This window comes from Anabrus simplex, chromosome 4 (assembly GCF_040414725.1).
Source record: "Anabrus simplex isolate iqAnaSimp1 chromosome 4, ASM4041472v1, whole genome shotgun sequence".
Lineage (NCBI taxonomy): Eukaryota > Metazoa > Arthropoda > Insecta > Orthoptera > Tettigoniidae > Anabrus > Anabrus simplex.
The window spans coordinates 238,474,949-238,502,104 of NC_090268.1; the positions used below are offsets into that span (position 1 = coordinate 238,474,949).

A 27,156-nucleotide genomic window follows, 5' to 3' on the forward strand; every position below is an offset into this window, starting at 1 on the left:
ATGGCTTCACAGAGTAGTAAAATTAGCATGGAGTGTTGGAAAGGTACCTTCAGATTGGACAAAAGCAGTAATTGCACCTATCTATAATCAAGGGAACAGGAAGGATTGCAACAACTATCGAGATATCTCATTGATTAGTATACCAGGCAAAGTATTCGCTGGCATCTTGGAAGGGAGGGTGCGATCAGTGATTGAGAGGAAGTTGGATGAAAACCAGTGTGGTTTCAGACGACAGAGAGGTCTCAGGATCAGATTTTCAGTATGTGCCAGGTGGTTGAAAAATGCTACGAGAGGACTAGGCAGTTGTGTTTATGTTTCGTAGATCTAGAGAAAGCATATGGCTGGGTACCGAGGGAAAAGATGTTTGCCATACTGGGGAACTATGAAAATAAAGGTAGATTATTAAAATCAATCAAAGGCATTTATGTTGACAATTGGGCTTCAGCGAGAATTGATGGTAGAATGAGTTCTTGGTTCAGGGTACTTACAGGGGTTAGACAAGACTGTAATCTTTCACCTTTGCTGTTCATAGTTTACATGGATCATCTGCTGAAAGTTATAAAATGGCAGGAAGCAATTCAGTTAGGTGGAAATGTAGTAAGCAGTCTAGCCTATGCTGACGACTTGGTTTTAATGGCAGATTGTGCCGAAAGCCTACAGTCTAATATCTTGGAACTTGAAAATAGGTGCACTGAGTATGGTATGAAAATTAACCTTTTGAAGACTAAATTGATGTCAGTAGGTAAGAAATTCAACAGAATTGAATGTAAGATTGGTGTTCCGACCTCATACGGACAGGTCCCTGAGAACACGTGGTGCTAGGAACCACATGCTGGTTCATACACATAGAAAGATGAACTGTACTTAATCATACATATGCTAGGTTTATTACACTATATACACCTCTTGATACATTTGTTTAACCTGTCGCCCACGCGATGGTTTAGATATTTACAGAATTTGTCCGCATAGCACATTTTAACATAGTCCGGCAGCCATGCTGCCTTTTCTAGTCACCCTCGCTCACACGATGGTTCGCGAAGGTGCCCGAACACTTCCGAGATACAAACAGCCGCTGGAAGAGGCGCAGCGCTAATGCAGTGGCGCTCTGGTCAATCACAAACAATTGGTGATACCAAAGCTAGAACAGGTCGATAATTTCAAGTATTTAGGTTGTGTGTTCTCCCAGGATGGTAATATAGTAAGTGAGATGGAATCAAGGTGTAGTAAAGCTAATGCAGTGAGCTCGCAGTTGCGATCAACAGTATTCTATAAGAAGGAAGTCAGCTCCCAGACGAAACTGTCTTTACATCGGGCTGTTTTCAGTCCAACTTTGCTTTACGGGAGCGAAAGCTGGGTGACTCAGGATATCTTATTCATAAGTAACAGACATGAAAGTAGCAAGACTGATTGCTGGTACAAACAGGTGGGAACAATGGCAGGAGGGTAATCGGAATGAGGAGATAAAAGCTAAGTTAGGAATTAACTCGATGGATGAAGCTGTATGCATAAGCTGGCTTCAGTGGTGGGATCATGTGAGGTGAATGGAGGAGGATAGATTACCTAGGAGAATAATGGACTCTGGTATGGAGGGTAAGAGAAGTACAGGTAGACCAAGAATACGATGGTTAGACTCAGTTTGTAACAATTTAAAAATAAGAGGTGTAGAACTAAATGAAGCCACAGCACTAGTTGCAAATAGAGGATTGTGGAGACGTTTAGTAAATTCACAGAGTCTTGCAGAGTGAACGCTGAAACAGTCTATAATGATAATGTATGTATGTATGTATGTATGTATGTATGTATGTATGTATGTATGTATGTATGTATGTAATGTATGTATGTATGTATGTATGTATGTATGTATGTATGTATGTATGTATGTATGTATGTATGTATGTATGTATGTATGTATGTATGTTGTTAATGAAGCCAATGCTATGTCCCACAAGCTTTGTACAAATTCCAAAGCATCGTATAGTAGCTATAAAATATCTGCATTGACAACTCGTACCTTACCCATGTCAGACATAGTGGCTATCTAAATATCCAACTGAACTTTTTATTTAGAAAATGTAGTAAATGGGGCACATAGGTTGACCCTAATAGCAATCTATTCAGGTATTCAGGTAGCATTATTATGACTTTGCATTCTTTAAAATTTGAGATATTCATTTGTATGATTTTCAGTTAATATATTTTACTTTTTATCTCTTTTGCCAGATTATCAACACGTATACAGAAGCAGTTCAAACTGTTGATCCTAAACTTGCCGTGGGTAAGCTCAATACACTGTGGGTTGCATTTGCCAAATTCTATGAGGAGAATGGCCAGATTGATGATGCCCGAGTTGTGCTGGAGAAAGCTACTCATGTTCCTTACAGCAAAGTTGATGACCTAGCATCAGTCTGGTGTGAGTGGGCAGAGATGGAACTCAGGCATGAGTAAGTTAATAACTCCTGTTCCTCTGTATGTTGCTAAAATTTTGAACTCCAGTTGTCAATCAGTCATCACTGGTCTGCATTTAGGGCAGTTGCCCAGGTGGTAGATTTCCTATCAGTTGTTAACCGAGTCTTTTTATTTTATTTTAATAATTTCAAAGAATCATAATTAATTATTGGAAGTGTTACCTCAAGACCTTCCACAATGTGGGATTCGTTACTTAGAACTCTATGGTTCCACTACATAACACTCACATGTTGTATCTCTAATGTTTTAGTACTGATTTTAATTGTGTTTCATTAAACTAAGCCGGCCCCATGCTGTAGGTTTTCAAGCGATGATGTTGTTCATTCAGAGATCAATTGAAAACCAACCTTTTTCGATTTCCACTTTCACAACTTGTCATTTTTATACGAAGCACGGGACCTTTTTTATGGATCTCTATTTTTTAACATAATATAGCGCTTCTGTGGACTCCTAAGCCTCCACACGCAACAATTACCTAGTTCCAAAAAACTGAAGAGCCTTTCCAACATCCGTGTGTTTTGACGTCTATGAATACCTTAATAAATGACGTAAGTTCTTCGAATATACAACAGCAAACTCAAGAAGCCAGCATTCAACTGATAATTCTTCTTTATAACATCTTTTAGTGCACATTGGACTTTTAATGCTATATGGTGCACTGAACTTTATTCATAAAGAAACAACGTAACTTCCGCTCAGTGCTTCGTCAATTGGAAGAGTTATTTTTTTTAATATATTGCTGCTCAATATCCCACATGGTATGTACTTGTAAAAAAGACTGTACTTGTGTTTACATTGTTTATTTTTTCTTCGATATTTACGCTTTAATTTACTTCAGGCTGATGATGACCTATTACTAGGTCGAAACTAGTCCCTACGTAATTTAAACTATTTACATTTTGTATTGAAAAGGTGGACCCAAAATAATATATTAATTTACTCTATTGTAATCACAGTTCAATACGGATCTATCATTATGAAACTTATTTCTTTTAATTACTTCTTATAATCTACTGACTTTCTACTTCTTCTAGATTTTACGATTTAAAATTGCACAGTGCTAATCCCCATTAACATATTTTGCCTCTTCAACTGTTTTTGGGAAAGACTCACTCTTTAATTTCTTATTTACCTATGCATTGTTTTTGCATTTTATTCGGCTGATGATGTTCCGCTTATAATTAAATAGAAATGTAACACTACATTTCTTATTTATTTGTATCAAATAGGTTGAACTACGTTATTTCTTATTTCAATTTAATTGTGATACAGTTCAATACGGAACATCATGAAATTTTCATCTTTAAATCTTACACGGAGGCCCTGGATTCGATTCCTCGCCAGGTCAGAGATTTTTACCTGGACCTGAAGGCTGGTTCGACGCCCACTCAGCCTGCGTGCTTAGAATTGAGGAGCTATCTGATGGTGAGATAGCGGCCCTGGTCTAGAAAGCCAAGAATAAATACCGAGAGGATTCGTCGTGCTGACCACATGACACCTCGTAATCTGCTCACCTTTGGGTTGAGCAGCAGTTGGTAGACCAAGGCCCTTCAAGGGCTGTAGTGCCATGGACTGCTCTTGGACACATGGGACGGTTTAATGTTTTTTCTATATTTTAGGTTTTTTTAAGGCTTTTTTCTTATTAGTGCTAATTTTTTCTTTAAATTTTCATATCTGTTACTGAGGATGGTACCACAGGTACCAAAACTGGTATAACAACATGAAATAAATATTTCTACCTCTGTATTGAAGTGTTGATTAGGTGGAACATCTACTCCAGTTTCTTTAATGTGATTTCAAGGAAGTTGGAAATTTATTGAACATCTCCATTGGTAAATTATTCTGGTCCCTAACTCCTCTTCCTGTAAACAAATATTTGCCCCAATTTTTCGTTTTGAATTTTAAGTTTATCTTCATATTATGTTATTTCCTACTTTGAAAACCTTCATTCAAGCTTATTCGCCTACTGAAATCATTCCACACCATCCCTCCACTGACAGCTCATAACATCCACTTAGTCAAGCAGCTCGTCTTCCCAGCCCAAAATTTGCAACATTTTTGTAACACTGGTCTTTGGCTACAAACCACCTAGAACAAATTGTGCTTTCCTTTGGACCTTTTCCACTTTTTGTATCAAGTATTCCTGGTGAGAGTTCCATACACTGAAACCATAGTCTAATTGTGGGTCTATTAGTAACTAGTACATTAAGGGCAGAAGTACGTGAATAGAATGGAAATTTTGAAAAAATTATTTTGCTCTTAATTTGAAAAGCGCGCCTTCCTGAACAAGAATGTGTATGATTTATATGCATTTTTATTTGATTTCACAAAGAAATTAAAAATAATGTGAAGCTTTGTTTTTGCCATGCCCCACTTTTCAAACTCCACTATTGACATACTTAGTCAATCAATCATAGTTTCTTTACTAATTGCACGAGGATCTTGTGAGATGGCTCATTTCAGAAGTTGGTACCGCTTGTCGTGAACAAAAGACTGCACCCGGACACAGTGAAAGAAACGTTTTTGTTTATGTTATTACATAAAGTAAACATACTCTGAAAGTCGTGAATTGTAACTCTTAGAACGTCTTTCGTAGAATGTGTGGTATTTAAAACATATAAATATGCCACGAATTAAGAATTTCAATAAGAAACAACACCATAAAGGCAACAGATAAACGAAAAATACACTGAATGTTAGTTTGAACTCTTGAAGCAATGAAACAGGCCATAAAAGAACATTATACCACAACATGTCAACAGATGAAGAATCAAGACATGACCTGTGTCCAGAAGGTGTGAATTCATGGTGTGGCTTTCAGAAATAAAAGGCAGGAGGTCCTAATTATCACCACAAGAACTCGCTTCCATTGGCTGTTTTGAATGCCATAAAACCTGTGTATAAGGGACTTAGTGATGACACTTTGTTGTCTAAGTGTTTACATGGCAGCACACAGAATGTCAGTGAATGTTTTAATCACTGAATCTGGCAACGCATTCCAAAAACTGAATTTGTAGGCTTTAGAACCCTTCAAATAGGTGTATTGGATGTAGTGATATGCTTCAATGAGGGCATGATGTCAAGAAAATATGTTCTTGAAGACATAGGTATCAAGCCTGGGGCAAATATGTTGAAGGCGATGAGGGGCCTTGACAGTGACCATGTGAAAAAATCCCAAAAAGCAAGTGCAGAATCCACTAAGGAAGGTAGAATTCAAAAAAGAAACAGAAAAAGGAAGAGAGAAGATGAGGAGAGCCAGCAGCAAGAAGAATATGATCCTGGAATGTTCTGAGACAGGTGTGAGTGAAGCACGAACTTTGACTGCAGTTTCCCGAAAACTTTTTTTTCTTTTTTTCTTCACATTCAGGTACACATTGTTTCTAAACTATTCTACCTAGAGATATGAAATTTTGCACAATCATGTATGACTGTACTGTGATACTAAAACTTTAGAATTTTTAATGTTGCTTCTAAATTGTGTTTTTTATAAACCTTTTTTGTTGCTAAAAGTTACAATATTTTAAAATTAAATTTTAATTTATAACTGAAGACATAAATATTTATCAAATGTTAAAATTCTAGAGTTTCAAGACTTTCATGCATCTATGAATGTGTCGTGATAATTTGGAAGCAGTAGTAACAATACGTCAGTAGTAATGTGTACCAACATGACGACATGTTTCAATAAGACCTTGAAAAATTTCTCATATTCAAAAAATTCCTTACAAGAAACTAGAAGTCTAAATACTATAAATTGCAATCCGTTAGAATCAGAAGGGCTTTGACTTGACATGGTAAAATTGGTGCATTTCTTTCGTGTTATAGTAGATATTGTAAGAAATGTTATGGTAAGTTTCAGCATTATTTCAGTGGGTGCTCACATACTTCTGCCCTTAATTAAGGCCACAGCCGCTACCTTCCAAATCCTAGCCTTTCCCATCCTTCTGTCATGCTGAAAACCTTTGACGTGTTAGTACGGCATTAAACCACCAGAAAAAAAAGCTGAGAGGATATTTCCTCTTTTTTGTTACTCTGTACATTTTAACACAATGCAGAACGGGTGCCCTTCACCCCATGCATAGCTCTGTACCTGGCCACTTTCTAACTACTTCCAAACTGGAGTGCGTGCATTCAAATAAAATGTCAGAACTTCACTAACCTTTGAAGGACTACTGTGTTCTTTTTCTGGTGGCCTTCCTGAATAGTCGTTGAAATGCAGGTAGATAAGTATTTGTGGAAATCTATTTTGGCTCCTAGTTTTAGGAAATATGGGGGTTTCTCTTAGGGGATCGGTTGGCCAGTAATCTTTCAGACACGACTTCTTCACCTGCCGTGTCAATATACACAAAGGATTTTTTTTTTTTTTTTAATTTTCCCTGCTAGTGGCATTAGTCCACTTTAGTGTTTTAGGGGATACATTATGAGAATGTGAATTCTGCTCATAGTATAAATTTACCTGCTTAGCTGCATGTTGTTGTTTGAGTCATCAGTCCATAGACTGGTTTAATGCAGCTCTCCATGCCACTCTATCCTGCGCTAACCTTTTCATTTCTACGTAACTATTGCATCCTACATCTGCTCTAATCTGCTTGTCATATTCATACCTTGGTCTACCCCTACCGTTCTTACCACCTACACTTCCTTCAAAAACCAACTGAACAAGTCCTGGGTGTCTTAAGATGTGTCCTATCATTCTATCTCTTCTTTTCGTCAAATTTAGCCAAATCGATCTCCTCTCACCAATTCGATTCAGTATCTCTTCATTCGTGATTCGATCTATCCATCTCACCTTCAGCATTCTTCTGTAACACCACATTTCAAAAGCTTCTATTCTCTTTCTTTCTGAGCTAGTTATCGTCCATGTTTCACTTCCATACAATGCCACGCTCCACACGAAAGTCTTCAAAAACATCTTTCTAATTCTGATATCAATGTTTGAAGTGAGCAAATTTCTTTTCTTAAGAAAGCTCTTCCTTGCTTGTGCTAGTCTGCATGTTATGTCCTCCTTACTTCTGCCATCGTTAGTTATTTTACTACCCAAGTAACAATATTCATCTACTTCCTTTAAGACTTCATTTCCTAATCTAATATTTCCTACATCACCGGCCTTCGTTCGACTGCACTCCATTACTTTTGTTTTGGACTTATTTATTTTCATCTTGTACTCCTTACCCAAGACTTCATCCATACCATTCAGCAACTTCTCGAGATCTTCTGCAGTCTTAGATAAAATAACAATATCATCGGCAAATCTCAAGGTTTTGATTTCCTCTCCTTGGACTGTGATTCCATTTCCAAATTTCTCTTTGATTTCCTTTACTGCCTGTTCTGTGTAAACATTGAAAGGGAGAGGGGACAAACGGCAGCCTTGCCTCACTCCTTTCTGGATTGCTGCTTCTTTTTCAAAGCCCTTGATTCTTATCACTACAGACTGATTTTTATACAGATTGTAGATAATTCTTCGTTCTCGGTATGCGATCCCTATCATCTTCAGAATCATAAATAGCTTGGTCCAATCAACATTATCGAATGCCTTTTCTAGATCTACGAATGCCATGTACGTGGGCTTGTCCTTCTTGATTCGATCCTCTAAGATCAGACGTAAAGTCAGTATTGCTTCACGTGTGCCTACATTTCTTCTGAAGCCAAATTGATCTTCTCCCAACTCAGCTCCTACTTGTTTTTCCATTCTTCTGTAAATAATACGTGTTAAAATTTTGCAGGCATGAGATACTAAACTAATGGTGCGGTAGTTTTCACACCTGTCAGCACCGGCTTTCTTGGGAATAGGTATAACAACATTCTTCCGAAAATCGGATGGGACTTCTCCTGTCTCATACATCTTGCACACTAAATGAAATAACCTTGCCATGCTGGTTTCTCCTAAGGCAGTCAGTAATTCAGAGGGAATGTCATCAATTGCAGGTGCCTTGTTCCTATTGAGGTCACTCACAGCTCTGTCAAACTCTGACCTCAAAATTGGGTCTCCCATTTCATCAGCATCAACAGCCTCTTCATGTTCCAGAACCAAATTATCTACATCTTTACCTTGATACAACTGTTGGATATGCTCCTGCCATCTTTCTGCTTTGTCTTCTTTCCCTAGAAGTGGCTTTCCATCTGAGCTCTTAATATTCATACACCTAGATTTCCTTTCTCCAAAGGTTTCCTTGATTTTCCTGTATGCAGCATCTACCTTACCCAGGACCATACAGCCTTCGACATCCTTGCACTTCTCCTTCAGCCATTCTTCCTTAGCTACCTTGCACTTTCTATCCACTTGATTCTTTAATCGCCTGTATCCTTTTCTGCCCTCTTCATTTCTAGCGTTCTTGTATTTTCGTCGTTCATCAATCAGGTCTAGTATCTCCTGAGTTATCCACTGATTCTTAGTTGATCTTTTCTTCCTTCCTAACATTTCTTCAGCAGCCCTACTGACTTCATTTTTCATGACTCTCCACTCTTCCTCTATAGTGTTTCCTTCAGCCTTTTCATTTAGTCCTTGTGCAACATGTTCCTTGAAACAATCCCTCACACTCTTTTCTTTCAACTTGTCTAGATCCCATTTTTTTGCATTCTTTCCTTTCTTCAATATCTTCAACTTCAGATGGCATTTCATGACCAACAAGTTGTGGTCAGAGTCCACGTCTGCTCCTGGGAAAGTTTTGCAATCCAACACCTGGTTTCTGAATCTCTGCCTAATCATAATGAAGTCTATTTGATACCTTCCGGTGTCTTCAGGTCTCGTCCACGTATACAGCCGTCGTTTGTGGTGTTTGAACCAAGTATTGGCAAGGACTAAATTATGATCAGTGCAGAATTCAACCAGCCAACTTCCTCTTTCATTCCTTTGTCCCAATCCAAATTCTCCTACTGTATTACCTTCTGTTCCTTGGCCTACCACTGCATTCCAGTCTCCCATCACAATTAGATTCTCGTCACCTTTTACATATTGTATTAAATCTTCTATCTCCTCATTTATTCTTTCGATTTCTTCATCATCCGCTGAACTAGTAGGCATATAGACCTGCACTATTGTGGTGGGCATTGGTTTGGTGTCTATCTTGACGACAATAATTCTTTCACTATGCTGGTCGTAGTAGCTTACCCGCTGCCCTATTTTCTTATTCATTATTAAACCAACTCCTGCATTTCCTCTGTTTGATTTTGTGTTGATAATTCGGTAGTCGCCTGACCAAAAATCTTGTTCTTCCTGCCAACGTACTTCACTTATGCCAACTACATCTAACTTTAGCCTATCCATCTCCCTTTTCAGATTCTCTAACCTACCACAACGATTCAAACTTCTAACATTCCACGCTCCGACTCGCAGAATGTCAGTATCCATCTTCCTGATGATCGCCCCCTCTCGTGTAGTCCCCACCCGGAGATCCGAATGGGGGACTAGTTTACCTCCGGAATATTTTACCCGGGAGGAAGCCATCATCAGTACATTATTCATACAGAGAGAGCTGCATGTCCTCGGGAGTTAGTTACGGCTGTAGTTTCCAGTTGCTTTCAGCCGTGTAGCAGTATCAACACAGCTAAGCCATGTTGAGTATTATTACAAGGCCGTATCAGTCAATGATCTAGACTGCCGCCCTTGCAACTATCGAAAGGCTGCTACCCCCCTTTCGATGAACCATTCGTTAGTCTGGTCTCTCAACAGATACCCATCCGATATGGTTGCACCTGCGGCTCGGCTATCTGCATCATTGGGACACGCAAGCCTCCCCACCGTGGCAAGGTCACATGGTTTGCAGAGGAGGCTTAGCTGCATATTGAAAAAAATCCTCACCAAACATAAGTCCTGCTACTTTTCCTATATTTCCAGGTTCATTAGGCCATACCTGTATACCAGGAGCACCTTCAAAATCTTCTAGCCTAAGTTCACTGTTGTCCATAACCCAGGTGTCAGAAAACACTACATTATTTACATTATTTAGAATATTTACAACCGTAACTCAATTATCAGACTGGTTTTGTACCACGTGAGTTCCACACCTTGAAGATAAGGCTATATCCTCCTCATCACTTGAAACATTTCCGTTAGAAGATATTTCATCATTGAACTCTTAAATATTCAGCATCACTTGGACATTCAGAGCCTGTATCAGAACATAATTCACGAATAATTTCATCCCTGTCTAAACACGTGCAATCTCTGGGCGCTGCCATCTTGCAGATTGCATGGCTCTTTAAACTTAACACAATGCAGGAAATGCAAAGAAGAGCTATGGTATGAAGAATAATCGAAAAGAAATGTCTGACAAATGTTATGATAAGAAACATCTATTATCTGTACAGAATTAGGTTGTAAATTTGGTATTAATTGTTGTTTCAACCAATGCTGATATTCTCATAGTTAATTTTATTATGGTAGTCTCCCATCGACCCCCCCCCCCCCCCGATTTGAACATTAATAAAGCTTTTGGTACCAAACCTGGCGAGCCACCTGCATAGATGATTATTAATCTTTTGCCTTTTGAAATATAAATAAATAGCCTTTGTATATCTGCTAAGGGCTATGGCCTCTTGCCATGCAGGGGCAATGCTCAGTTTAACTCATCAGATGAGCAAGTCCTGAGGAGCATTACTATGTAGGTTATTTCCTAGTTTTGATTCGTGAGAACGTATTACTTCATGTTGTACATTTGTGTAGTCTCACCTCCGATTGGATGCAATAATTGTGTCTTTTGATACAGATGACATCAAATCTGCTGCGGTGTCATCACTTCCGTTCATAGGGCTTCAGTGGCTACTGGGATTATAAGACTAACTTATCTTCATAAACTGTGGGACTATCCTCCTCCCGATATTTCTTATTTGCTTTTAGGAATTTTATATGCAAGCATCTGATGTCGCGTTGTTTTATAAGAACAGCCCTTTTCTTTCTTATCTTTTTCCATATAAAACCCATGTACGTTTTATGCCGGTACTTGTTTTCTCACCTGTAAAATTTATGCTATCCTTAAGTCTAGGAAGAAGTTTACTGATTGTTGGCACCCATTTCTCTACTAGACAAAAGTCATGCATATCAAAGAATAATATTACATTTTTCGGGCTTTCACCATTACTAAAGTAACAATTCGGAGTTAAGCACCAACATAAAAATAAAGCTAGTAATATAGTACTATAGTTCTATAACCTCTCATTCCTGAAAAATATCGATTTATGGTTGCGGTAACTGGCTTCCCACTTCCGAGGCCCATGAAAAAGAAACATTAAATATCTTTTATTCATTTTTCTACACCTATATTAAACAATAAACTATTCATGTTACAGTGCTGGCAGAGAAAATTTTCATGACGATGCTATAGGTTATGTTCAAGTGAAGCGACAAAGTGGAAAATGCATAGTAAAATACAAAATATATCCTGAGCACAAGGTCAGATCCAAAAATTATACAGTCACACTAACAGTGGATGAGGAACAGTGGTGTATAAACAGTGTAAAATGTCATGGCTATACTGCATCTTCTGGTGAGTAAGTAGACCCTTTGGAGGAGAAAATGTAAATATGACAAAGATAAATAATATAACTTTATCTAGTTTTTCACAAACCGGGCAAGTTAGCCCTGCGGTTAGGGGCACGCGGCTGTGAGCTTGCATCCGGGAGATAGTAGGTTCGAATCCCACTGTTGGCAGCCCTGAAGATGGTTTTCCATGGTTTCTCATTTTCACACCAGTCAAATGCTGGGGCTCTATTTTAATTAGGGCCACGGCCGCTTCCTTCCAACTCCTAGGCCTTTCCTATCCCATTGTTGCCATAAGACCTAGATGTGTCGGTGCAACGTAAAGCCACTAGCAAAAAAAGAAAGTTTTTTACAAGCCGGGCTGAGTGGCTCAGTCCAGTGGTATTTGAAGGGGTTCAATTATGTCAGTCTCGTGTCAGTAGATTTACTGGGATGTATGTGACTTGTAGGTACTTCTTTCTTGTTTGTGGATGACGTAGGTCAGTAATATGCTGAAGATATGATAAGTTCATCGTTATCTGAATCAGAAATTTTACTAAATTTTGATGGTGATACGTCATGTTTTGGAGATGGAGCCTTCCGGCGTTTGACACTTTTCTGTTGTGAACAGAATATACACTAAAAACAGAAGGAAATTCGTTGGGGAGAATTCGCTTGATTGATATGCTTACACTGAAATAGGATGTATTAAAATGCAAGCTACATACTCGTGCCTCAAAATACTGTAGCTTGCCTGCATTTCTCTCTTAAACCGCACTCCAAAGGAAAATTATGGAATATCACATTTTCTTGCTTTTTAGAGGTATCCGAAGTACATAGAGGTACACAACAGTGCACCATGCTTTTCAACCTCACGGACACTCACCGACAGAAACAATACGCACAATAAACTGCATAAAATCAACACAACATCACAATTACTTCATACATCACAATGTTAAAGTCTGCCAAGAGCAGAACAGAAACCTGACATCTAGCGGCCAAACCGTGATGTTTTGCTGTCTGATGGCATCTATGCTCCAGAGATTTGACTTCTGTGGCGAGGTTGGCAGATGATTATTGTGGAACTTAACCCATTAGAGTCCAGCCTGAATTTGTTTCTACAGCCACCAAACCAGTGGATAGAACTTTAACATTCCCTGTCAGAAGTCTGTCCACTAAATCTGGCCCAATTAACAAGTCCCCAAGCCCAGAATCTTCCCCAATATTTGATAAACTAATATTCCTTTCCTCAGGTTCATTTAACCAGGGTCCTTTCTTGACAGAAGGAATGCCATCACAAATCCATGTCTTATGTAGTACTATAAAATTAAAAATTACAGTACTATGGTGCTACCTGGGGGTAAGGCTAGTGTATCACGGTGTCCAGCATTGACTTCTCAAACTTCTCCACATAAAAATTTCTGATGACTGTGCTATAGGCCTCCTTTTGCTGACATTCGCCATCCTAGTAGAAATATGTGGCCTGCAAGTAGTGCTGAAGTGTGTCATGATGTTGTAACCTTCCAGGCTTTTCCAGCCATGTTAATTGTAATCCTATAGTCCAATTACTTGATATCAAATTATCCGTTATCGGCAATTATTCATTGAGACCTGTTAATTAAACTCCAGTCAATTGTAAATTAGAATGATATTGGAATCATATTAGATATATTAGTACATCATTTATTATTTAAATTATGAAAGGAAGGGAATTTATTATGTATTGTCTTTTGGTCAGTATGTTGAGACGGTGTGTGTGTCATTTCATCTCATATTTGTGTATACGGAAGCTGGGAATTTGGGGTGCGTCATTGGTTTTAACTCACGAGCACATAATTATACAGCGACCCGTGCGCAAGGCTAGAGCCCACTGGTTATTCTTGAAGAAATAGAGAGGGAAAGATATGATGTGGGATCAACGAATCTGATGCTACGTTGTAAAGAGATTTGGTATGGAGCAGTTACCATGGAAGAGGAAGTCTCGTGTATATAATCCTGAACGGAGCAATCCAGGGTGCCCAATTTATATTTTTGGTACTTTGAGTTTTCGTTTCGATATACAGTATGTAGGTGCTGTGATACTGTCAGATCAGGATCAGACGGAATAGTACACGGCTCGTGAAATATTCCAAATTATTTGTAGATGAGGAACTATGTTAGTTCAAGTCTACGGTACTCGGTGCAAATCTATATTGTATCAGGAGAACAGCTTAGTTGGTTTGAGATTTCTGATAAAATGGAAAAATTCATAACACTGAATTTTTTCCACCCAAGATCAACTGTGATTAATTTTCATAAGCACAAGGCCAATGTCTATCTTAAAAACTAGTCAGTTAGGGAGTGTTAAGCCAGATAGCCCAAACCGAATCACAGAAGGAAGGGAGGATGTCCATGGAGCCAATCTACAATGGAAAAAGGGGAGCGAGTAACCATGGAATTCAGATGACCTCAATGGAAGCTGCAGTTGGTGAGCCAAAATTAGTTAATGCAAGCAACAGTAAATTACAGTAACATGAAATTCTGTAGCAGCTATTGGAGAGCGCATACACAAAATAATAATGGTAATACAGTGAAATAAAAGGAAGGAAAATAATATTGGAATAAAAGCAAATATTTAATGCCATGTGTGCATTGCAACAACTTTTAAACTTACAGGTCTAACAACGACAACTACAGAAGGATTGTGGAACATGAAAGGAACCCTAATGAGGTCGTATCTCGTTGTGCGTAAAAAGAAACGTGCGGCGATCACCCTTGAGCTCAAATATATTACAATTTAAAAAAGCTACAAAATCAAATAAACCAAAGCCAAAGACATACCCAATGACAAACACAGTTAAAATAAAGATATTGAAATTGACTTACAAAACAAAGCCGTAATCTTATCAAGCTCTTCAGTCAAGAGATGAACTTTAACATAGAAGTTCACAGAGTGAATGGAGGCATCCTCGAAAGAATCAAAATTAATTAACGTGATTTACAAGATGTGATTCAAGAAAGAGTGTTACATTTACTTTTAATTACATAATACTGAGCCAGGAAAAAAAGGTTTGCCTCCGAAAACAACACGTTGCAGACTAGCTTAACAGCTAAGTCATACTGAAGCTCAGTTTTGGTAAATGTGGAAATCTAGAGGAAACTCCGACACACAAAATAAAACTTTACGTTACCATGGAAGTTACGTTAAATGAGAAAAGGCCGAAACACAAGAATGAATTTAAATTAATTAAAAGGTGCATACCGTAAGGTGCATGCCGTGAGAGGCTAGAGTCCCCAGAGGGGGAAACAGACCCCGAGCGCGTGCGCTCGCTCGGTCGGTCAGATGGAAAAGATGCGGACCACATGCATCACACACACGAAGCCAGCAGAGGGCCGGAAATTGGACAGATCACGAAGTAACCATTAGGAACACCGAATTTTTCTAGATCCTCGTTTTCGCCAATTAGAAAGATCGTTTTTCTGACCAGTACAAATACATGACCTTATATGGCCATTTTCTAAACTGCTGATGCAATTAGTATTACATTACCTATTTCCTCCACGTGCCAGTACATACTGTTCCAAATGTTATGTACTGCACGCGTTTTACCAAAACACAATATTACAAATTCTCTTATATTTCCTAACATATGATTTTCTTCAAGGTCCATTTTCTTCATAGGCCTAAATCTTGAAATTAATTTAAATGATACACAACCTTTTCAAAATTCAATAAAACACAACTACATGAAATTTAAATACATGTTCATTTACAGTTCCAAATAATAGATAAATAATTTCTTGATCTGTCCAGAAAAATAAAATGGTAAAAACAACATATTAAGCAATTCCATAAGAAAGATATATACATTAATTTTCTTTCCATAAATCTTCAGTCTTTAAATATTCCTTTTGTTTACCCAAAATGATGACAAGACAAAAATTAAATAACATTACATGACAAGGATTTTTGTGGCTTGCACATCGCTGTTAAAGAATGGTCACAAATTCTAAATTCTCTTCTAGCTTAAAGCGAACTTATCCGATTCATCTCATTTAAAAAAAAAATTCTTTTGACTTGATATTGCGTTAATTTTCCTTCTCAAAGCAATACTTAATGGTTAATTATTTTAATATCCCAGCCCTGTGATTTATGTGTGAGTCTCTATGACATTCAATATAAATTTTATGGTACAGTCTTTTTTTTAAACTGTAAAGCTGGCGCCCAATCAAAACATAGAGAAATGGGCAACCATGGAATATGATAATTGGTGTTCTATTTGCATGGCAATTTGTGAGTAAGCCACATATATTTTATATTTATATTCAAGTGTCCCCAGCAAATAACATTCGTCTCCCAAGCGTGGAGCTGAGGTGCATAGGCAAGTTACAGTGTCAGCCGACTTAGATGTTAACTAGGTCTGAAATTGTAACTTTAGGTGGCACATTTGTCAAAACGGACATCACATCAGATAGGACCATTAAGTCCTTATTAATATTTATCCCTTCCTGCAGTTTTACAACATGTTCAGAGTTCATTTTGTGAGATTCTGTTGCCGAAAAAAAAAAAAAAAAAAATCGTATGGCCTCAGCTACTGTGTGCAGACATTTCGATTTGACGCCATCTGGCTGTCTGCTCGTCAATGTCGACGTTCCGTTTTACTCTAGGTCCGCTAGATGGCAGACAGAGTAAACCGGATCTCTCTTGGGCGACTATGGCTGAGATTTAATTAATTTTGTCGGGTAAATACCAAATGTATCACCAGAGATCTTTTACATGCCGACATCGTACGACATGGAGTATCGAATGGACTTTTTTCCCCCCTTCAAAAATGCGACTACCTCTGCCGGGTTTGAACCCACTATCTTGGGATTCGGAGGCCGACACTCTTCCACGGATCCACAGAGGCAAATGCTATTGTAGTGATCAGTTTCTTTAGAAACAAGAAGACCTGTGATTTTCTGTGATGATCTAAAGGATATTATGATTGTTGAGCTCCTTTCAGTTATGAAAATGACCGTGAGTTGTAGCTTGCAATTTGAAATGAAAATTAATCTGAGAAAAATTGTGACTAGCTTTTGCATAATTGTGTGGTCAAACAACCTGGATATGAAAACTAATGTAAAATGTATTTGAAGATGAGAGACGTGTAAAGACTGGGAATTTTTTTCCAGTCATAAGTAGTAGGTCTAATATTTTTAGTTAAAGCTGGGGTAATTATTCTTGAAACCCTCTGTTTTGGGTAAAGATAAATCATCATAAATAGTACATCTTTGTTAAAAAGTACATTTTCAAGTATTTTCCATTGTTAATACCGACCTTTATTAGTTGCAAATTTTGATGTATTTGTGGTACATTTATGCTGCTTGAAGCGGATACTGCATTGCCTCCTGAAAGAAAAATCGAGACAGCTTAATTGTGTTATGTAAATTAGTCATAGATTTCCTGGTAGATTCATATTAAACTTAAATTAATGAAAAGAATTGTGCCAAAATTTGCATTATTATACATCTATTTTAAGGGCCAGGAAGTTAGTTTGATGCTCAATTTGGACCGAAATCATTCTGAAATGATTTCATGTTGTCGGGGTAATTTATACATTTGTGCAGTTGTGTATGTCAAACACACCATTATTATATTGTGGATATGCATTAAAACGTTCAGGAAGTTTTTTCTCGTAATGTGAAGCTATAATTTTTGAAGATATGAACCTTAGAATTTTAAACAGTGTTTAGGAATAGTAGAGACTGTTTTCTATTTTGTAATTATGAACAAAATATTTTTGACACAAATATATGTTACTGTTCGCGGTCATCTGAAAATTTGCGTGACAAAATTAGCTATACAAAATGTGTAACGCCATGTTACCTAGTAACCGGCAGGCTGTGGTGTGAAGTATTGATAAATGGCCATGAGTAAGAGACATATTATCAAAAAGGGACTTTACAGTACAGATGGTCTATGTGATCTTGCAGACTGTGGTGTGGAGTATTGATGGATGGCCATGACTTAGAGACATATATAAGGCTCTTTTATCAAAGAGGCCTCATCTCATCATACTCTAGAGAAGTGATTATTTTGTTCATTGTAGTTTCATAGGCCCTGAGTCAGTTCCCTCCTCCTGCCCCTTTCGATGTACTGAATCCTACACATGCCCACTCCAAATTCCATACGGTTGTCTCTCGAAAACTATTCATTAGATGCAAATAATTTAATCATTAGTTGAAAATAAATCAGTCATTATCAGTTTGAGTTTTATTTATTGAAAGACATTCAGGTATTTATGATCATTTGATTTTCCCAAAGGGAAATTTGACACTTTTAAAAAAATATTTATAACTTTTTATGTTTCTTTCACCTTATAAAATATATTGACAGTTCTAGATAAGTACTTTGATTGATATGGAATCATTTAAATGTAAAGGAAATGGAACCACCAAGTATATGGTGCTTGACAGAAAGCTTGAAATGATGATAGGAATATATAAAGGGCACTAGAAAAGTTTTGCAATGTGAGTGAACGTTTTAGACTTTTTCAAAATAATTTCCACCACACTCAATACACTTCTCCATACGTCAAAACCAGTCACTGAACCAACTCTGCCACTTTTCTTCGGTTACATTTTCACACTTGATCCCATGCTGCCAGAAGCTCCTCGTTGGATGCAAAACGCCGCCCTTTTAGCTTAATCTTCACTTCTGGGAAGAGTGCGAAGTCACATGAGGCAAGATCAGGACTGTATGGAGGGTGATCAAGCACAGTCAACCCTGATCTGGCAATAAAATCCATTATTACATTAGCACGATGTGGTGGAGCATTGTCGTGATGCAAGAGCCAAGTGATGAGCCGTGACCTTGGACGGAGCTGCTTGAGAGCCTGGATGATCTGAGGCAGACAAGTCTCACTGTACCACTTTGCAGTAACTGTGTTTCTAGCACAACCTGAGTCAAGATGCTCCGTTTAGTGAAGAATACTGCAATCATCCTTTTCTTCACTGACCTTGACTTTCGCATAGTCACAGGAGTACCCTCATCTTCAAACAGCCAAGCCTTGTTCTGGGATTTTGTTGGGACATCGTAATAATAAAGTCAGTTTCGTCACCTGTAATGATCTTATTGATGTTACGCAAAGTCCCATTTTCAAACTGTTTTAGCATTTCTCGGCACCATTTCACTCGATGTGCCCTTTGTTCCTCTGAAAGTGAATGGACCGCCCCAAGGGAACAAAACTTTCTAACATGGAGATGGTCGTGTAGAACCGAATGAATAGCTGGTGCAGAGATGTGGAAGGTCTCTTCTACCTGCCGATATGTCAACCGCATCTCTTGCTGCAACATTTTCCTCACAGCTTCAATGTTTTCCTCAGTCACTGATTCAGATGGTCGCCCAGAACAAGGATCGTCTTCAACCCCAAAATTTCCCCTCTGGAACTCTTTGTGCCAGCAGAAAATTGTTGCCCTATGTGGACAGTCTTTCCCCAACATAGGAGTCATTTCCTCCAGGCACTGGTCAACAGTTAAACCACGAGCAGAATTATAGCGGATAATTGCGCAATATTCATCTTTAGACCACACTGACATCTTAACTTGCTTTCAATCCCACTGCTTAATAACAACTGGTGTGAAGGTCGCGTCTTGCTTTCTTCTAGACCGGTTTTCACCCCTCTTTTCATCCCTCACCACAACTCCTCCTTCTCCTCCTCCTTTTCTAAATAAAATTTGCTTTACGTCACACTGACACAGATAGGTCTTATGGCGATGATGGGATAGGTAAGGGCTAGGAGTGGGAAGAAAGTGGCCATGGCCTTAATTAAGATTCAGCTCCAGCATTTGCCTGGTGTGAAAATGGGAAACCGTGGAAAACCATCTTCAGGGTTGCCGACATTGGGGCTCGAACCCTTTATCTCCGGAATGCAAGTTCACACCTGTGCGCCCCTAACAGCATGGCCAACTCACTCAGTCATAATTATTTTGAAATGTATAAGATTTATGTGAGTGAAACCTTTTTATAATGTATATTTTTGTAAAATACCTGAAAGTTGCAGTGTACATCTCAGGTAAATTTCTCCAAGATTTTAAGAATAATTCTTGCATTATCTGTCTGGAAAAGAGATTGTATTCTTACAGACTTTTAGTGGATTAATATTCTAATCTATGAGATTAACCACCCATACTTTAACGTATTCATGTGGAAACCCAGTTGGTGTATATTCCAATCCTCCCACCAATAATTTACATATATACATTTTGTATACATTTTTATTTTTATATTCATAATACATCTCCAATATAGTAAGATATCTGTTATGCTGGCAAACAGCATATCATATTGATTGCATAGAGATAAATATAAAAGTGGTAGTAACATAGTACTAAATATAATTTAGTACTTAGCCACTGCTTGCATATTGTTTTAACACTACAAATAATACTTCTCACAGGTAGTAGTAAATAATAATTTGTCTTCTATTTGTCTTTCAGGAACTTTGAAGAGGCTCTGAAATTGATGCAGAAGGCAACAGTAATGCCTCCTCGGAAAGTGGCATATCACGATGAGACCGAGAGTGTACAGATGCGTTTATATAAGTCCTTAAAAGTTTGGTCAATGTATGCAGATCTTGAAGAGAGCTTTGGAACATTTAAGGTGCGTTAAGAAGTAAGATGTGATGGATAGTAAGATAGATATTTGAGTAAATCCTGTCATACCTAATTATGTAAATATTATCCAGCATTCCTTACTATAAATTACAAGGCACAAACATTTTATTGTCTTCACTTCCAGTTCTTCCTATTATTATTGAATATGCAGTACAGCATGGAGCCCTATTTCACAAGAGTACATTAGGGCTGTAGTTTATAATCTTAAAATATTTCAAAACTGAAGATTAAGAGTTCAGTTTCTTAAAAATGTGCAGATTGAATTTTAAGAATTGCGTATAACAACAAGGTTTCTTGAAAATACAAGATCTCAACTGTTCAGGTGGTACTCAAGTATGTCTTTTCATTCCAAACAAGGGCAGGAGAAAAGTAGATGATCCACTGTCTGAGCAGAACCACAAAGGCATAAATATCCATCTGTAATTTGGATTTTAAATCGCTCAAGGTAAAATTTAAATCTTCCATGTTCCGATAGAAATTGAGTTTGGACAAAGTTCGGCACTAATACTTTACTCCGAAGTCGATCTTTAACTTCGGGGAAGAATAGTTCTCTTATAATAGATCCTTTCAAGCTAGAATATAATTCTTGATTTGTCGCTTAACACAGTGCACTGGAGGTCTATCATGTGTATTTCTTCCTATTATAGCATATTTGTCACAGAATGGAAATAATGGAACATTTTCCCTCTCTTGAGGGATATGGCTTCCTGGCCAGGTAATGTTCATAATGATTTGCTTAAGCATTTGAATGATCGAAGACTCAATAGCATTGTTATCCAGTTTAAAAAAAATGGTGTTAAGGTTCTTTACCATCTTGATTATATGAAGGAATCACAGTTCCAGTATTGATTCAAGGTAAAGATCCAACATTTGCTTCTGAGGAACACCTAATCACCACATTTAACAACCTTAAAAATGCTTACAAAACTGGTGGGTGGTATGATTTCATCTTCACTCTTCATCAGTAGTAGGATTACCAAATCTTTTTAAAAGAATATAGGACATAATGTTATAAAATGTAGAACATCAGGAAATCATATACAGAAAGCACAAAAATAGGAAAGAATCATGTTTATATCCATGTTATTATAATACTAAGTCTATCATGACAAAAATCAGGCCTACAGAATACCACTTTTATATACAGTGGAACTTTGTTAGTACGTTAGCCCGTAACACCATCATTCGGAAACTTGTCGGTAATAACTACGAGTGCTGACTTCTGCCACGGCCCTTTGCTTCTCCACTGGTGAATATGCCTGCCCAGTGTGGTATAAATCTTCCCATGCAAAGCAAGTAGATGTGGGCCTTAATGAAACTGCGAGACTAATTACTGGATATTTGAAGCCAACTCCAGTTGACAAACTGTATTGTATGATAGAAATTGCTCCTCCTGATATATGCCGGGAAGTAGCCGCAAATACCGAAAGGAAAAAAGTTGAAGAAAATGTGTTACATCCACTACACAGATACACTCCACCAAAGCCTAGATTGAAATCTAAGAGGAGCTTCCTATAGTCAACATCTCCACTAAATACATATCTGAAGAAAGCCAGAGAAAAAATTGTGGGCAGCCAGAACAAGTCATCTTCAAACATGGACAAAACCAGCTGAATGCTTATCAACTGGACACAACTTGGACTGGATCACATGGAGATTACCGAACAGGTTAAGAACAAGTGTTGGAAAGTCTAAGGACAACCAAGTGAAATGGGGATATTTGGATGTATCACCACTATGTGAATGAGGCGTGGTGCAGACTACCAAGCATCTGTGTCAGTGCTTGTGTTGCCCGGATTCTTGCAGTGAGGAGGATTTGCTCAAGGCACAAGGAATTGGAATCGCAGTGGCTCGTTTCTGGGTAAAGACTGTTTAACCCTTGTCTAGTCGCACGAAAGTTATTACGTTACTAGTCGCCCACGGAGGTAACCGCGCATCAGTTTCGTCCTTTGAGATGTTGTTTCGGCATGTTCATTTGCAGTATTCTTCGGTATAATTAAAACAAACAATGTTAAGTACTTGTAGGTTACACAGTTTGTTTGATCTAAAAGCTGAATACTGTAGACCTTAACTATGTCGAATAATCTTATGATATTATATTTGTGAGACTCGCAATTACCTACGACGATCACATCATATGAAATACGATATAATATTTTTCTAAAATAAGTTTAGAAGAACAAAACAACAAGTTCATTGACCTCGATAATAAAAATTATGCGCTAAAATATAAGGTAATTTAATCGCACCCGGAGGAAATGTCCAGGCGATTTCATTCGTCACAACAATGATCCCACACTAGCACACAGGATGCATGATCACGCCGAAATGCTGACAGGAAGAGACCAATTGAACAAGGAGAAAGGTATAGTGATAGGGAGACCCACAGTTCAACTGGGAAGTTCAGTACCATGCAAAATGTAATCGTCCCGGAGGAAATCTCTATGAGCGACTAACTAAAGGTTAATACTATTTTGGTACATCTGTGTATAAATTCCTTCTGTTGCATTGTTGCTAACTTGTAATGTAAAAAAAATTCTGTTGAATGCTTCTGACTCGAGTAAATAAATAAATAAATAAATAAATAAATAAATAAATAAATAAATAAATAAATAGTACGTTTTCGAAGGGACTGAATATATTGGGCATCAAAAGCGGGAACACATACTACTGAAAATGCTATACTGTATTTACAGCGTGTAAAAATAATTTTTAAAAAGTGCATCATAGACGTGCGCGTGAAATTGCCGACCTTAAGAATTAGTTACATGCACTACTACAGTTACAACATTAACATAGGTTTGTCAGTAATTTACAGGGGGAAATAAATAACAATGTAGAAATGAATTATGTTATATGAACTTTAATTCTAATAATACATCTTACCACATATTCGAACACAAATATTTACACTGGTTTGAAATACATTTGTATGGTTGATTGTTTTCTTGGTTTTAATTTTAAAATTGTACTGTCCATCCTATTTAATAAAGTCATTACTTCGTCAACAACTTTGAAACTATACACGTATCGCTTCACTATGTCCCTTGCCTCCATCACTTTTGACACCGTGGGAACTGGCTCGGTATCTGACTCATCGTCACTTTCATCCTACACTGACACTTTTGCATCTTCTGTTCTTCAAGTATTTCATCTATTGTCATAGTTTCACACACTGGTTGATGTATGTTTCGAAAGTGACCTCTCCTGCTATTCGGCACCATTCTTCACTCTCAGAAAAATCCTCTAGCGTGACATCATCAGCACGAACACAACAAAAGCTGGCTGCATTGAAGCAGTTCCGAATAGTGTTTTGCTCCACAAAATCCCAGGCAGCCTTAATGAAATGGATGGCACCTAAGACAGTGATTTTACTCATCGTCGATTCCACTGCAGCCAATCTTCCCTGTACCAGCCTTTTATGATACTTCTGCTTCATGTACCGTGTTGTACCTTGGTCTAACTACTGTAGCTTACTCGTTCAGTTTGCTGGGAGGAAAATGATCTTTGTTTCTCAAATTAGAAACATTTGGGAAATAATGGAATTTGACTTCAATCAATCAATGGCATCCGTATGGAACAACTTAGCTACGCATAGGTAATACTTTCCGTCCTCCAATTAAAAATGTAACTGATTTTGTTCTTGAAAACAAGGAACTACAGCTCATTAATAAAGGCCCTAAACATAATTGGTCTAGTCCATATATTCAGAAACAGTATATTACTACTATTGCAGAAGCTGAACAAGTACCTTTAGACAAACAAACTGAAACTAAATATGAAGTTAAAAAGTAACTTGCAGAACTATTTCAAAATCAGAAAGCTAATTTGCCCCATTTTCCTTTTCAAGACTTCAAAAATATAAATAAAAAAATAAAAGACAACAGTCTCATAGTCACTCAAGCAGATAAAGCCAATGTGTCAGTTATTATGTATTTAAAAGAAACATAGAAAGAACTGAAGCATTCTTTTCAATAACACTTTCATTAAAGTTTAAAAAGACCCAACTAATTACATTCAAATAAATGAACAGTTACTTAAGAATATTAATGTCATCCTCAGTGATATTGGAATGTCTAATTTAATCCATATGAACCCAAGATTACCTTTAGCAAGGGCGTTACAAAAAATACATAAACCTGACACACCCATAAGGTCAGTCATCAGTTTTAGAACCAGTCCTACCTATAAAACATCTAAATGTATCCACGACTTCCTTCAAAAGTACTATACCTTTCAAAGTGGAACCACAATCAAAAACTCAATCGAGTTTTGCAACACTACCAAGAATATTAAATTGAAACCATCTTTCAGTTTGGATTCGTTTGATATCACTAATATGTATTCCAACATCCTAATAAAAAAGACCCTTTTCATAATCAAGAACAACCTAAGGATGCACAAAAAACTTTGCTACCAGGAGATTGAGGAATTTATGTTACAGTACTCGTCACGTAAGGCTACACGTAAGGCTATACACTAAAAGGCAAATATCGCCACTCTGTTCCCCCCCCCCCCCCCTCTCTCTCTCTCTTTTATGGCTCATCACTGCTGACAAGTTGACTGGTTACATATGGAAATCACGAGACACAACCATCAACAAACTAACCTCAGTGTAAGCATCAATAATGGAGGTTCCCTTACCCAAGGAAATGATCAATCAAGATATTCATAAGTCGCTTTTCAGGCTAATGAGGAATTAAGGAAATACACACTCTCTCTCACCCTCACTTAATTTAATGTTATATTTTTCTGCCTTTATTTTGATACATGCGTTACTATAACTGTATTCTTCGGTGTTTGCCTGGTGTAAATAATACAGCTCCCTTCTTGAAATTTGCTATTACTCGTCGTGAAACCACACTGTAATAATACACACAAGCAAATATATTACATGTACATATGCCGTAAGTCAATAAGAATACAAAAAGGCTAAGTCTGCAAACCGTGCCAAAGTCGTGACAAGAGACAAGGTTAGGTTAAGTTAGGTTGATAACGAAATTTCCTTCCATTTCAACTGAACTGATCTTTATAGAGGACGTAATGTTGCTTTCTTTTTTCCATTTTTGTTGCTTCTTAGACATCATAATCAAATTCTTGACATAAATATTGGATGAAATTAAGAGCATAATTCATAAAATGCTATGGAGTGGCAGGCCATTCCATTTCCCAATAAGCTGAGAGCAATAAAAGGAACAACGAAGGTATGGAAGACTTCCGTTCGTGCCTCGCAGAGGGAAGCCGTGGTATTATGTCGTCTTCGGATCGGCCATGGTATCGTGACTCACTCGCATCTTTTGAAAGGAGAACCACCTCCGGTGTGTACCTGTGGTGACCATCTTGCCGTGGTACACATCCTTACGTATGGACCTGGTCGATCTTCGCCATAGTCTTAACCTCCCGGGTACCATATCCCTTATCTTGCGAGATGACGAGCAGTCAGCAGACCTCGTCATCCGCTTTATGAGGGATAGTGGTCTGTTTTACCATATGTAATGATGTGCTCATGTTTTGTGTCAATTGTGCTTTTATCCTATTGACTTCATTTTAGTTTGTGTTGCGTATTTTAATGTGTTATTTTAACGTCTAATGTAAAGTATATATATCTGTCCTAGCAGGCAATGCCTTATTCCTTTCTCTCCTGTATTTTTTCTTATTTTATTACAAAATAAGGCATTGCAAATTAGATCCACTGATTGTTTTAATCCCATACTCATTTTTCATCACCTTTTTTAAAATCTCTAGTCATTGGATACGTTTTAAAATTTTAAATATCATGTATCATGTCGTCCATCTCGTTCCATTAGGGGCCGATGACCTTTGATGTTAGGCCCCTTAAAACAACAAGCATCATCATCATCATCATAAAATGCTGTGTTCATCATTTCACACCAACTACGTTATTGAATGCATTATTCGAACATGCTACAATTCTAGTTACCTGGTATTACCCAAACAGATTTACAGTCCCACAGAAAAAGAAAATATACTTTAATTATACTCACAAATGTAACACTAGTGATTTTAACAATAATGCAGTGGCAATACTAAACTCTCGCAAGTCACAAAAATAAGCCATGACTGTTCATTGCCAACATGCCAGATTAACAGTAACTGTAAGGTGTGATATTGGCAAGTAGGGTTCCTAAATTATATGGTTAGCAACACTGAATCAAACCCAGCTTTTAGAAAATAACTCCTGCCAGGGAGTATACTCCTGGATTTCACCCTCAATAATAATTACTTTTCTTTCAGTAATGTAGTATATCAACAAAAAGATCTCCCAATGTGGACTATTTAAAAAAACATAAGATTCTCAACTAAGAAAAAGGAATTGTCGTCTGGCTGAGATTTGTTGATGACATTTTTGTAATTATAGACAAACAAATCAATAGTAATGCCAATTTATTAGACCAAATCAATAGTTTAGACCCTTTTATAAAATTTACACCAGAGACTGAAAATAATAACAACCTTTTTGGACTTGAATATTAAAAGGAAAAAAGAAAATCTGCCTTTCACGATTTTCAGAAAAACATCTCAAACTTTAAATACCATGCAAAAAGATTCACATCATCCCAAAGCACATAAAA

The 27,156-nt window shown here is 37.6% G+C and overlaps 1 protein-coding gene across 3 annotated transcripts in view; it reads left to right on the plus strand.

Moving 5' to 3' along the window:
- The window catches only part of fand (Pre-mRNA-splicing factor SYF1 fand), a 235,098-nt gene that overhangs the window by 163,663 nt on the left and 44,279 nt on the right, over window positions 1-27,156 (plus strand). For all 3 annotated transcript variants that reach the window (XM_067145461.2, XM_067145462.2, XM_068227497.1), the window contains 2 exons: window positions 2,224-2,444; window positions 20,387-20,549. In XM_067145461.2, coding sequence (XP_067001562.2) covers window positions 2,224-2,444; window positions 20,387-20,549 — 384 coding nt within the window. The remainder of the gene's footprint in view (window positions 1-2,223; window positions 2,445-20,386; window positions 20,550-27,156) is intronic.